At 39.8% G+C, this 14,197-nt stretch overlaps 3 protein-coding genes across 6 annotated transcripts in view; 1 reads left to right on the top strand and 2 right to left on the bottom strand.

The window, feature by feature from the left end:
* Positions 1 to 1,201: 1,201 nt before the first annotated feature.
* On the bottom strand, positions 1,202 to 6,665 carry LOC136434372 (oligoribonuclease, mitochondrial-like). The gene is made up of 4 exons (XM_066427159.1): positions 6,400 to 6,665; positions 5,550 to 5,689; positions 2,413 to 2,623; positions 1,202 to 1,834 (listed from the first exon to the last, which is right to left on the bottom strand). Exons 1-4 carry the CDS (start codon positions 6,554 to 6,556, stop codon positions 1,683 to 1,685), a joined length of 660 nt encoding a protein of 219 aa, XP_066283256.1. The 5' UTR covers positions 6,557 to 6,665; the 3' UTR covers positions 1,202 to 1,682.
* A 200-nt stretch (positions 6,666 to 6,865) lies between these two features.
* On the top strand, positions 6,866 to 9,697 carry LOC136434371 (tumor suppressor candidate 2-like). The gene is made up of 3 exons (XM_066427158.1): positions 6,866 to 7,147; positions 8,804 to 8,924; positions 9,460 to 9,697. Exons 1-3 carry the CDS (start codon positions 6,960 to 6,962, stop codon positions 9,544 to 9,546), a joined length of 396 nt encoding a protein of 131 aa, XP_066283255.1. The 5' UTR covers positions 6,866 to 6,959; the 3' UTR covers positions 9,547 to 9,697.
* A 1,513-nt stretch (positions 9,698 to 11,210) lies between these two features.
* Positions 11,211 to 14,197, bottom strand: part of LOC136434367 (endosome/lysosome-associated apoptosis and autophagy regulator family member 2-like) — a 44,132-nt gene continuing 41,145 nt past the window's right edge. For all 4 annotated transcript variants that reach the window (XM_066427153.1, XM_066427150.1, XM_066427149.1 and 1 more), the window contains one exon: positions 11,211 to 13,783. In XM_066427153.1, the coding sequence (XP_066283250.1) occupies positions 13,718 to 13,783 (66 nt within the window). In that variant the 3' untranslated portion in view covers positions 11,211 to 13,717. The remainder of the gene's footprint in view (positions 13,784 to 14,197) is intronic.

Here is a 14,197-nt window from a genome sequence, read left to right as displayed (position 1 = left end):
TGGGAGTTTTGATAGCAAGGCCAATGGAGTTTGGCAGTAGGAAACCTAGTTATGGTCTTTAGATAAAGATACTGACAAATTGACAACAGTTTATTTGTGGTTCTGTTTTTAGTGAAGAAGTTCAGAAGAAGTTCTGTCATTAGTGAAGAAGTTCAGAACATGTTGCTTTTTCAAATTGTTCAGGGCCAGGCACAGGTACCTGATGTTACGTTTAGGTACGCAGTACTAGATTAAACTATCCAGGGTCACAGGAAGAAATCACACATACAGACAATCTAGCTCTATTGAGCAAGTCTCATAACTGGTGTATTCTGCAATTTGTGGACAAGTTGTGCAAAAGTTGGATGAGAAATTCACCAAGCTCACATGAACTGAATACATGTCAGTACCACAGACTCATGGGGACAAACCTTATTCATATCTAAGACAAATAAACTAACTTCTTAAGTTGTTACTAAAGCTGCAACAATTTTACCAGCAAAAATAAATCATAGTATACTGCACATGTCGAGACTACATTTATCATAAGGAGTTCATTAGTTACATTTCATTTGAGATTCAGGTTTACATTTTACATTGCATCAGATTTGATATTGACTTTGGTCTGTAAAAGTTGTTCCCAACATCAGGATGAAACTTTAAATTTGTTGTGATTTTATGAGAGTTTAAAGGGGTCAAAACCAATGCACCACTTCCCTACCTTAACAGTGAGGATTGTTGTGTTTACTTTTTCTTAGTTGCTTCTAGTATTTAGTTGTTACTGTTAGGATTAGCAAAAGCCTGAAGATATCTAGCCTCTACCAGGCTCCACAGGTCGATGGAAAAATATTATAAATTGGTCAAATAGACAAATAACATGCCGCTGAGGGAGTTACATTTTTTTACCTAGGTCCCAAACTGTAACTCCTTTAGCGGACCAACTGCCCGGGGCAGTGGCAGTTTCTGTTACACAGACTTGGATATTGGTACCTTAGACATACAGACATGCTTAGTAGTCACACGAATTTGGCACTTTTCGTTTCTTTCCCAACATGGTAAATTTCCAAAAATTGTTTATAGCAACTACAAATGTATATCATGTAACACAACCATTCATGATAAGCCCTGATCCGAGGTAATACCCAACAATATGCAAAATTATCGACAACTCATAAGTTAAAGTAAGCAAACAGACCTAACGGAAGTTATGTAACACTTAAGCTAATGTGTATACAACAATTTCTCTTGTCTCAAAGAAAAAGCTTCTGAATCAGTACATGAAACTAACTTTACAGGCGCTTCTTGAGCAAAAGAGAAAAACAAGAAGAACTGTCACTTGACTTAAGGCTTTTGCCTGTTAAATTCCAATATTAAAGTAAGTTTTGATACTCTGTGTTACCATTTTTTCTTCTGGAATGACAATGTAGCATCACATCAGCAAACTTAACTACAATAACTATAATGGACAAAATTACCTTAAGTTTGCTGTTCACCAAATAATAAAACCTTAAACTCAGACACTTTCTTTCCACAAAGCTACCTTTTTTAACTTTAAGACATATATAAGCCCAGTACAATTAATAAAGCAGTTTTTAGTAAAACTAATAACATATAATGACAGCAATGTCCAATTTCTGGGCCGCGAAATGAAACAACAAAAGTGCACGAGGGAGACGTCGTTTGGAATGCTTCCAGTTAAGACGCTATACTTTCTTAAAGACGTGACTCCTGTAGAACTGCAGCTCCTTGATGCTTTCCCTGATGTCTTCCAGGGCCCTGTGGGTGGCTGACTTCTGAGGAGACACGTTGTAGTCCTCGGGATACCAGCGCCGACACAACTCCTTAATCGTGCTCACTGTGAGACAAGATACACAAAGATCAGCAATTAGCAGTCCTACACCGACTGTACTCATCCGATAGCCATTGGTGAAGGTAAAGCCTGGAACTTAGACAGGATGCCACTCAGGCTACTCATATGACTTCAACTTTAGTCAAATCTGTACAAGATACATACACCTTAGCAGTCATAGACTTAACTTCAACTACAGTTCACCCAACTCGGGGTATCTTTTTAACCTCTTGCAGCGACGACCAAGCACTGGGCTAGAAATATTGGGTGCACCTAGATACTTGTGTGAGGTAATGTACATTCAGGTACTATTGTTCACTAGTAAACAGCACAAAAAAGGAAACCTTTGTTGTATTACTTGACTGTTCAGAATATTGAAATTAGCTACGATTTGGGTTGAACTAGTCTATATATACATGTATGCACCTAAAATGTTTTCTGTGCACCTGAATTTTTCCGTCAGGTCCCCGGCCCAAGTGCATGTGTGCCCAAATACTGGAATTTTGAACCCAGATGGAAATAAACTGCTATTATTTGTCTCTGGATTATATTACAATGTATAATGACAATGATATTGTTCGTACCATCTATAATTCTGTAGTGCAGGTGGTTCATGAACTGGGGCATGTACTTGTCCAGGAACTTCTTGTCCACGTGGACGGAGTTTCCCGCCAGCGGACAGACGCCCGGCGGCGTGTACTGCCGCACGAACGACAGCATCTCGTACTCCGCCGCCTGGAGCGACAGCTCGCTTTTCCGCACGGCTTCCGTCAGTCCCGACTTCCCATGGTGCTCCTGAGGTACAGATGGGAAAACAATTCAGTCGTTGGTTATTAAATGAAAGAGCTTTATTGCAAGGGTTGCTAAGTACAGGTCGTGGTGATGAAGTGGAAGCTCGCTTTTCCGCACGGCTTCCGTCAGTCCCGACTTCCCGTGGTGCTCCTGAAGTACAGATTTAAAAAACAATTTAGTCGTTGGTTATTGAATGAAAGACCTTTATTGCAAGTTTATGCTCTTACAAGCTAAGTAGTAAAGTACATTAATTGCAGCTTAAGTGTGACAAAATCTTGCTTTTCCGCACGGCTTCCGTCAGTCCCGACTTCCCATGGTGCTCCTGAGGCACAGATGGGAAGAAAAAAATCAACTCATTGGTCAATGAGGGACAGTATAAGCTTGTAATGTCCAAAAATACTTTGCCGAGTACAACGGGTCAACCCTGTACCGATACCAGTGTTATCCCCGACTTCCCGTGGTGTTCCTGAGGTACAGATGGGAAAACAATTCAGTCGTTGGTTATCGAGTGAAAGACCTTTATTGCAAGGGTTGCTAAGTACAGGTCGTGGTGATGAAGTGGAAGCTCGCTTTTCCGCACGGCTTCCGTCAGTCCCGACTTCCCATGGTGCTCCTGAGGCACAGATGGGAAAACAATTCGGTCGTTGGTTATTGAGTGAGAGACCTTTATTGCAAGTTTATGCTCTTACAGGCTAAGTACATTAATTGCAGCTTAAGTGTGACAAAATCTTGCTTTTCCGTACAGCTTGAGTTTGACTTCCCATGGTGTTCCTGAGGCACAGATGGGAAAACAATTCGGTCGTTGGTTATTAAATGAAAGACCTTTATTGCAAGTTTATGCTCTTACAAGCTAAGTAGTAAAGTACATTAATTGCAGCTTGAGTGTGACAAAATCTTGCTTTTCCGTACAGCTTGAGTTTGACTCCCCGTGGTGTAGCTGAAGTACAGATTTAAAATAAATAAAAATTAGTCGTTGGTTATTGAATAAAAGACCTTTATTGCAAGTTTATGCTCTTACAGGCTAAGTACATTAATTGCAGCTTAAGTGTGACAAAATCTTGCTTTTCCGTACAGCTTGAGTTTGACTTCCCATGGTGTTGCTGAAGTACAGATTTTAAAAAAACAGTTTAGTCGTTGGTTATTGAATGAAAGACCTTTACTGCAAGTTTATGCTCTTACAACATTTATTGCAGATTTGTGCCAAAAGCTTGCTTTTCCGCACAGCCTCCATCAGCCCAGACTTCCTGTGGTGCTCCTGGGGAACAGAAAGGGAAGAAGAGTAAGACTTTGGCCAACGATGGGTAATCCCAATGCTGTTCTCATTATTCATTTGTTGGGTTCTTTGATGTGTAGAACTAGAAGGCAGATAGGTAAAGTAAAAGGGTTTCATAATTATAGTATTTATACTGCACATTATACGGCACAACCTGTCACACCTAACAAATTTGCAAATCTAGCTGTAAGCGTGGTTTAAAACTATCTAGTGAAGATCATGCTCTTAGCCTCTTACTGTACTTCATGTGGCAATGATTTCTACACTTTGGCAGTTTTTTTTTTAAACGAATTTGCTTGATCTGTCTGGAGATTACAGTTGATCTACAGAAGACCCGACATTGTGCCCTTGGGAAAGGCACTTTACACGACCTTCCCTGGTGATGGAGTGACGCCCACCGAGCCTCTTTGGGTAATCTGTCTAAAAGTGTGCCATAAAACACAGCACGGATCTTCTTCTTCTTTGAGGTTAGGCAGCCAACATCAACTTGTTGATGAATCTGCTGCTCTTGACTGTAGTGCTTGTGCTGGGAATGGTTTTCTGTTGACTGTACCGGTTGTGAGGGGGGGTGAAGGTGTCTGGTGACTAGCTGGGTCTAGTGGAGGTGGGTCACCCTGTCCCTGAAAGACGCCAGGGAGGGGGCAGCCACCATCTCTGTAGGCAAAGAGTTCCACTCTGCAACTGTCCGGGGGGAAAATGAGAACTGTCTGTAGGCCGTTCTGTAGAAGGGGATGTCGTAGGACAAGGGGTGGAGACTTGTCTGACGTTTTGGTCGGCTGACCGAGGGTAGATACTGTGAGTTGACGGTGGCGAGGCCGTGATGCACCTTGTAGAAATTGTGAGTCTGGCTCTCTTCCTTCTTGTTTGTAGTGATTCCCATTGAAGGTCTTGCAACATGTCACCTACACTTGCTTCTTCTTTGAGTTGGATTTGATTGCCGATGTGCCAACATCAAGAACATTTTGCACCAAGAACCGCACAATCTTAAAAATGTTTTTATTATCATCATTTTATCAAAGAAACTACCATGCGCACTACTAGCACCAACTACGCACAGCCTCATTCCCCTAAGGATACCTACTGGCTGAACTTCAAGGTGAATATTCAAGGTGAATATTATCATATATTATTTTTTTGTCTAAAAAAACATTATGCTTCATCTCAATTGAGGATGAATGCTTTACCTTTTTATTATTTTTTTTACTATTCAATAATCATAGTAGGATTGGTCTGGACCAATCGTAGGGAATTACGCTGGAGGAAGCGACCTCTGACCTCCGCTCGTGCCACGCTCATAACGCGAAATCCGCCGCCTCGTGCGGCCGGCTCGCCTCCCTTGCAATGTTACCACCATCCCGCTCTTGCTGCAATCTTAACTTTTATCTTAAGAACGCATAAAATTGTTTAAACTTACCAACACTGTACGTAATACATTACAGTTTGTGTTGTGACCGCCAAGACCACAGTCTTTGGCCGTTGATGTCTCTGTACAACCATTATAAGCCTCTACCACAGAGCAGTTTCACAGATTAAAGACATCACATGCCCCAAACCGCCTAGCTTTCTCCTTGTATTGTCTATGTGTATGTAAGTGTAATTTGTAGGATTAATCTACAGAAGAGGCTCCACTTTAACTAGTAAAACAAACGAACAAACCTTGCACCAGTCGTTCATGGTGTCCATGACGGCGTCCGGCTGGTGGATGACCAGGTCCGGAGCCTCGGCCACGACGTTCAGGTCGTCATCGGTGATGAGGCACGCCATCTCGATGATGTGGCACGAGTCCAGGTCCAGACCTACAAATGATGTTCAAAATTTATTGGAAATTTAAACTATAATCCAACACAAGGAAGTTGAACTAACCATAAATTTTCGGCTGGAACTCCATACCTTCGTCAGACTGCTGACGTCATCACGTCTCGGACTTCCCGGCGTTCAACGCAGTGATTCAAACATCTGATGAAGGTTGGAGTTCCAGCCGAAAATTTATGGTTAGTTCAACTTCCTTGTGTTGGATTATAGTTTAAATTTCCAGTATGTACTCTACCAACACAGATGAGCTTTCATGCGGATGTTCAAAATTGACTATGTATTACTTTCTCTCCTTAGCACTCAGCATTTGGGAAAGAGTATGGAAGCTATGGGAGAGAGTGAGTGAGCGAGATGGAAGTTAAATACACATCACTACCAGCGGACCATCCCCCTGCTGTAGTGACTTGCACAATTGTGTGGCCCAAGGGCTACAGAAATGGAGATGGGCGTGTCTAGAAACCCCCCTGCCTGGCTCAGTTGTGACAGCCCCCACAGCTAGGTCGTTCGGAACCAGACTGGAGGTCTGCCCGCCTTAGGGTATCTAAGTTACTCTAAGATGGAGAAGCTTGGCTCAGTTGTAACAACCTCATCAGCTACAGTAGGTCTGCCCGCCCTAGCATGGGGCCATGGGGCCTCCCCCCTATTTTGCCCCTGGTGGGGTCATCTGGGGGTATCTAAGGAGAAGAAGTTCGACCTGTCATCTCCAGATCCACCCAGACCATCCGCCGAGACATCCGCACAGCCTCCGAGTCCATCGTCTTGGAACGCTTCCTTAAAGGCACGGAGGAACCCTGAGGACGGCACAACGTCTTGGCGAGAGAAGCGGATCTGAAGAAGGTTCGATTCAGCATGAGAGTCGCCGCAAGACTTCTTGAGAAGTTGGGAGGAAACTTTCCGGCTTCCTTCGAGCTCGAGCGTGGCAAATTCTACAGCCGGCTGACCTTTGAACTGTTCCTGGGATAAACCATTAAAAATAGTCCAAAATCATGATTTTACTGCAATAGACTAAGTATTTCATTCTAAAAGTATATAAATATGAAATTATGATAAAGCATAGATGTGAATTTTAGTAAGGGATTTTTTTACAAATTAGACAATTTAGTAAAAAAGAAAAATCTCTAGAACTCCTATGATTTTAGTGATGTATTCCTCCCTGTTACCTTTGACCTTACATAGAAAAAAATGGCCGCCCGAACGAGAAATTTGTTGTTTTTCGTCTGACGTTTGACGGAATCCGGCGCTAGTCGTGTCTAGATGAAGAGATATTTCGGCAGGATGGGAGGGTGGGGTTCCAGACTAGTTCGCCGCTCTGCTGAGTACCTGTTCGGCTGGGAGCAGAAGGCGCTGCCGACGGGGGAACCCGGGAGCCCTGCCTGGGGGAGGGCGAGCCCCGGGCCCGGGACCAGCGCCATGGCCACCCCGTTCGTCTTCCGACGGAGAAGGTACGTAATCAGGAGCCTCCGACAGGTCTTCTTAAAGGGTTATGGATTCTATACTAGTAGTTCGTCAAAAAAACGAATAATAGAGTCAGTCCACAGTAAGGTTAATTGATAATTCTGCGCCTGCAAATGAAACCCTCCGGTGGCCAAGCTCCGCTGGCAAATATATATTTTCTCCATAGCCGGTGTGGTTAGTCTGGTAGAGACTAGAAAAGAGAAGCCTTTACCACGTCTTCATAAAGGATTATGGGTTGTATATTCGACAAAACTAGGGTGAAAAATTGGCCAGGAAAGTCAGTCTGCGCTAAGGCCTTGGTATCAATTATGTAACCCTATATGGTGGCCCAACTCCCCTGGCAAAATATTATTATAATTCTCCTCTACAGCCGGCGTAGTTAGTTTGGTAGAGGACAGGTTAAGTAGCCTGCTGGATTCAATTATTGTCAACAAAATAGGGTGTTTTTAGTGTCTTGAAGGAGATTGTAACGTAACTGAACACCAATTTAAACCGTGTAAAAAACAACAGCATAAAGAAAAGCAGATGATGTCACCTGTTTATTACTGTATGCAAATTTAAAGGAAATTAATGACGACACGCCTCCTCACACCCCTAAGGCAAACATGCACATGTACAAGTGCGTGTTGAACTTATTGTTGAGCTCTATTTTGTGTTTATCACAGTTAGAAAGCACAAAATGGTTTGATCTAATTTGATAATCATTATGCAAATGGTTAGGGAGGCAAGTAGCACACACCTCCACCCTTCAGGTTTACATCAACAATAGTCACACATGATCAAACAACCATCACAGCCACAGGTATCAATTATTTAAGAGAAGCCATATGCCCTAGCCTGGAGTCCAGCCTTATTAGCTTTCCGTTCGCTACCCAAGCTCCGCTCCTTGCCATTGGCTTGGGTAGCGAACGGAAAGCTAATAAGGCTGGACTCCAAGGCTTATATGCCGAAGTGGGGTGCATCAAACCAATCAGTCTGGTGTGTTTGTTTGTTTGTTTGTTTGTTTGTTTGTTTGTTTGTTTGGTGCCTGGAGGACATTTACCAGTTATGAAATACTAACAAGAACACAAATTGAGTCATTCATTCATTCATTGTAGATTTCCTCCCCCTCCACTTCACTTCGACCTTGTTGAAAAGCGGTCATGTGGCCGAACAAGCACTTCGAAGAAAATCAAAGGCTTTGACTTGACTTGACATATAATGTTATATATATATATATATATATAAGATGTACATTTGAAAAAATACAAGGTATTGAATGTAACTTACTAGATACAAACATATTAGTAATACTACTAGTATTACTAGTCTGATATCCTTTGACATGTGCACAAGCCCTCAGATGGTTAAATGAATTGCAGTGGTACAGTGTAATACAATAATAGCAGTGATTAGCAGGTGTTCATGGTTTCAACTGTACAAGTGCAGCGAAATGCATTGGGAGTAGTATGGCCCTGGAGACATAGATAAAACACATCATGTATAAAGCATGGTGTAGACAAGAACAAGTTTACAAGTTAGTAAATTACCCTCAATGCATATTGCTGCCAATGCATAGTTGGAACCATGAACAGACTTTAATATACAGAATGATTTGTTGATTTGTTGTTTCTGTTTGTAACTGACGTCCTGTCACCTCCCAGCTCGCTGTTTGTGGACCTGGACGGAGACGTGGCCCATGAGTTCTACGAGGAGACTCACTACGTGTGCAATGGACAGAAACGGGCAGGGATGAGGAGGATATTCGACGACCTCACACCGCAGGTAAGTCACTTCTTGTTAATCATACTTTATCTTAGATTGGCTAAATGGAAGACATACATGTATAGTCAGGGCTGTCCAATGGTTATCCATACTGCTAGCCCAGTTAATGGTAATACACAAAGACAATACTGGACAGGAAATTACGATTTTTTGCATAAAGTTTATGAACCAATAGTTATTACTCTGCACACATATTCTTCAAAAGGACTGTTTAGCCATATCCAATACTGTAGGGCTGATTTGAATGAGAATTTCACCATAGTCAATATTTACAATGATTGAGATTATAAAATGTGCAGTAAGAGACTAAGACCCATACTTTTCAAATTCCCAAATGTAAAGCAACAAATAGACTGTATTACAAGCTAATACTTGAGGAGGCAACCCAGTCTTCAGATACACAGTTGAATTCTTGCTATTAATGTCTAGGCAGCTACCTCTCCTTGCTCCTAATGTTAGCTCCATTCATTATTTCCCTGGGAAAGTTAGAAAATGTTGACTTGCTAATGCCCCGTTTTGCTTGTTTCCCTCCCAGGGCATAGTAGAGCTGGAGTTCCCCAGACTACATGTGGACATGCCGTTTGTGCTGTGTGATTCTCTCAGCTTCTCAACTGTCAGATAAAACGGACGGACTGCTGACCTCCTCCAAGTTGTCTTCTTCTCTTCTGTCCATCCATCCATCAGCAATCTCAGAGCCATTCAAAAACACTCAGTCCATGTTACGATGATGTACAATGACTGATTGTAGGCAGTAACAAAGGTATTCAGAGACATGGAACAAAATTATCAACTGAAATCAATCTTTATTTCTCAACAACATTTTTAGTCTCAGTGTCACACACTATGGATTCTCCCCAGCAGCCGTCATTCCATCGTTTGACAGATTGTTGTTGTTATTGACGGACACCATCAAATAGCAGGTACTGCAGCAACTGGATATGATTTTAGAAACAGTCAGACGTTTCAAGTAGCATCTACTTCTGTATAATGTTATGACCATTCTGTCCATACAAAATGTCTACCGGTAATTGGAAAAAGATGAGAAGTAGGTCAAATCACACCAGGAGGTGAATATGGCTTCGCTGTGATGACAGACTATGAAAAGAAAAATCTAGCTATAGGGTTGGAGAGAACCCTGCATTATGTCACTACACAGTTCAAACAGTCTGTTGCTCAAACTTCAAAGGGTCAGACTTTGATGTACAAAATTAATGCACATCAAATGTTAACGGTATGGTTCAAGTATAACCTGTGCTGATAAGAAGGAGAATACAGTACGCAATATTAGAAAAATTAAAAACAAATTTATGTATCAAGCTGGGAGTTCCAGCTTCAACATTTAAAGATGTGAATATTTAATTGTTTTCTGTGTTGTTGGTTGAGATTACTTTATTGAATTTCTGTAGATAGAATATACAGAATAGGAGCGAACTCCATGTCAGTAGTTTAAAGTTCTGCTTTGTAAATAAGCAGTAGAGTCGTAGACTAAGGGTTGCAACTTGAAATATCAAGTACCACCTTACAGTTGAAAAGAAAGCTGCTTGCGGTTTGCTTGGTTTGATATATAGATCTTCAAGCAGATGTAAGACTTTCTTTTAGACATCTTTTCATCCATGTAATGTGGCATAGTTTTTTTTCATGGGACACTTAAAAGACAGTAAGATAAAGTCATACATGCTTTAGCACAGATTGTAAACGGCCTAGTTATTCGACAAATTTATGGAATCCTTTGTTTAAGGTAGACATCTGTAAAACCTCTTACTATAGCTAGGTTAAGGCTGCATATGTACATCAGCCACTGCTTGAATGGTCTAGAAGCGCCATCTAACAGTTTAAGGAAGAACTGCACCTACTCTGTTGCACTAGTGAGGAGGGAAACAGTATCGTAAATGTTAGATATTTAGGATACTGTTTGTTCATGAATGTGTTGTGAGTAGTAACTGAATGCAGAAAATATGACCAACGGTTGCATCCAGGTGTTAGCATCTTTATATGTCATATTGATAAATGGAAACATATATTGATTATTACACTTCCACATTGGAAGCCACCAGAAACTAGTTATAGTCAATATTAGATACAGACCTATATCTGTAGTTGTTAGGTGAATAGATTATTGATTAAATATTCATGTATTGTATTCTTTAGTCATCGTTCCCTGAATACATGCATGCGTCCAGATCTTACTGAAAATTCAATTTCTTACTTCAGAATATGGTATGTTGTTGTTTTGATCAATGTGTATGAGTTTCTTGACTAAAGATAAGAAAATAAAACAAGCACAAGTCTAAACCATACCACATTTATTGTATTAAAGCACACCAAGAAAATTATCACCCGTTTATAACAAACAATGATAAATCTAGACTGATATGAAACGTTTAAAAGAAACATAGTACAAAACAAAATTTGGATCCAACTTTGACGGCAAAGACAGAAATGATTGTACTTAAGGTGCAAAATGATTGTTTTTATAATAACTAGTTTACATATAAGTGACTATATGGAGTACTTCCAGCAAATGTTCTGTTTACAGTGAAGTTCCCGAATAAACATTATCTGAATACCATAAATACGTTAAATCCTGATAACTACATTTTTGTGTACATTATACTGTGTATATTCCATAGTAGTGAATGTACCTAAGCTTGTACATAAACTAACAAGTTAACAAACATAACGTTACATGTTACTCTATGTCCAAACACAATGTATATATTATATAGCATTGGCATACCACGACTAAAATTGTATGTACGAATGTCATTGCAAAACCACAGCCTAGTATTCACTTTAAAACATCAAGAATTCAAAATGCTGATCACATATAGGAATGAAGCCAAGTATACCAAACACATTACATGCAAAATCATTATTACTTGGAATGACAAATTTGTATCAACATATTCTAGCTTATGAAATATATATACCGCCGGGCGCTATGACCCCGACGACAACCACGTCGACTACCTACCTATATATATGGCTGTAGTGGTTACTAAGTGCAAGTTATTTTGGGTTTCTAAAGAGCAATGCAAATTTTAAGTGGCAAATCTTGGAAAATTTTTTACTTGGAATGTTAATCAACTAGAATTCAGCATCTTCTTGCATCTTGCAAAGCCTAAGTCCTTATTGCACAACTCAATCACAAACAGTGGTACGAAATTTCACAACAAAACACCAAATTTACCTTCGAGAAACGTAGCCAGATATTCTCCCTTACAAGTAACATCAAAACATTAAACAAATGATATGCAAATTAAATATCTTCTTACTCAAAGGCAAGGCGAAACCATTTAGCTTTCTTGGTTCTTGGGTCATTACGCTGTATAAATTTGAAGTACAAAAAAGTGCAAAATTTTATTGCCAAAACTTGATTCTGGTCAATTTTTCAAAGTTGGCAAAGAACAAAATTGAAAATAAACTATACATTTTGAAATACATGAAAGTTTACATGGAAAAGAAATGCAAAAATCTTATTGCCAAATCTTTCCAACTCCTGGCTGTAGTCTGGTCAACTTTTTGAGGTTGTCAAAAGTAAAAATTGTTTAAAAAATCTCTTTCCATTATAACCAAGAAAGCAATGGTGCGAAGCCCTAGCATACAATTATAACATACCATCCATGTATAAGAAATCACCATTATATCATATAGGCCACCAAAATTACGGACCCAACATATACAAAAACCCTTTATCTTGTGGTCAAACAATTATCTGATTATGCAAAATATATATATACAAATCCATTCACCATTGATCTAAGGTATACATACATAACATCATCATCATAACTGTGAAAAAAATTTAAAAAATCCTTGTTACAGTGATCATGACTGTGTCCCTGACACTTTTCTTGTGGAATGATTGAAAAGATCATACATTATAATTATGTTCAATCCCGTCACACATAGAAAGCTACAATAACTAGTACTGTGTTGGGAAAATCACAATATACAAAAAAATCACACCACCTGACAGGTACATTCCCAGAAAACTCAACCTATATGACAAGAAATTTTACTGTGATTGACAGTGTGTTGTCTGACTTCATCTTTGAAATTCCCTGTTTTATCATCTACTTTCTGATGTGTCATTATTTCTTAATTGGCAGATTTAATTTACACAAAGATATCAGCAGCAAGATATGACTGTTTTTATCAAAAGAATTTCAACCAAGAAAAATGTTTTGAAAATCTTGCAACGAAAAGAATGATATGATTGTTCCAAGAAAAGATAATCTCACCATTGCACAAGTGCTAAAAAATTAACAAACAATTCCTATTGATTTTTGGGAGAAGAGCTTCATTGGGCAAGCTTACCAGCTTCTTGAAATTACCGACTTTGGTCATAGGTTGCAAATAACAATTTCAGTGTGGGAACTTTTTAGAGGCAAGTAGTCAGATAATTAAACACATAATAAAGAAGGTAGACAAAGTTCCTTTTTTAAGAAAGACACATAAGGAATGCTCTCGAGGCTACCTAATATGTACTAAACTGTAACTATCTAGCTACACATACTGTGTAAATGTTTACCAACAATTTGATTAATTCCATCGGATATTTTGTAGAAAGGAAGTATTTTCAAATGTTCCCACCAGAATTTCAAATAGACTCTGAGGGTCTTTATTTGGAATTGGATTTTAAAGTTTTAAGAGCAGAAACATTGCAAACTTGGAGAGGACGATGTTGTACTGTTGAAGTAGGAGTCAGTCTAGCTGGAGTAGCAGCAGTTGTGGAGGGGGGGTCTTCGCTGTCGGGTGGGGGGGGGGTGAATCTTGTTAGGGGGGTCTTCTCATATGTTGGAGAGCTGTTGTTTTGGTGTCAGCTGGATAGACTCGAACGGGTTGTCCCCTTCGCCCTGTAGGGAAAAATGTACACTTAGTTTAATTATGCAGGAATCACACTTAAAAACTGTTTTACTATAAAGACCACACACAAAACTGGTCTGTAGGAAAACAATTTTGCCTGTGCTTTATTCATGTCTGTTTTACTTGATTTTTTTTGGTTCCTTAAGTTCTTCCTTTTTCTCATATGGCTTTCATCATTTTCTATATCTCTTGGGCCACACAGGCCACTACAGCAAGTGGCTAGTCCACTGGTACTGGATAGTGTATTCAACTACCATACTCATTTTCTTCAGGCACCCAGAGCATTTTATGAGACTTGAAAACTTGAAATATTCTAGTTGCTGCAATCTTTATGGAATTGCGGATTTCTTATCAAAAGTGTTCAAAAGCGGCACAAAAATAAGCTACATGGTGATATTTTAGTT

This window comes from Branchiostoma lanceolatum, chromosome 5 (genome assembly GCF_035083965.1).
Source record: "Branchiostoma lanceolatum isolate klBraLanc5 chromosome 5, klBraLanc5.hap2, whole genome shotgun sequence".
In the NCBI taxonomy this organism is placed as follows: Eukaryota; Metazoa; Chordata; class Leptocardii; order Amphioxiformes; family Branchiostomatidae; genus Branchiostoma; species Branchiostoma lanceolatum.
This window is presented reverse-complemented; position numbering and strand designations above follow the sequence as displayed.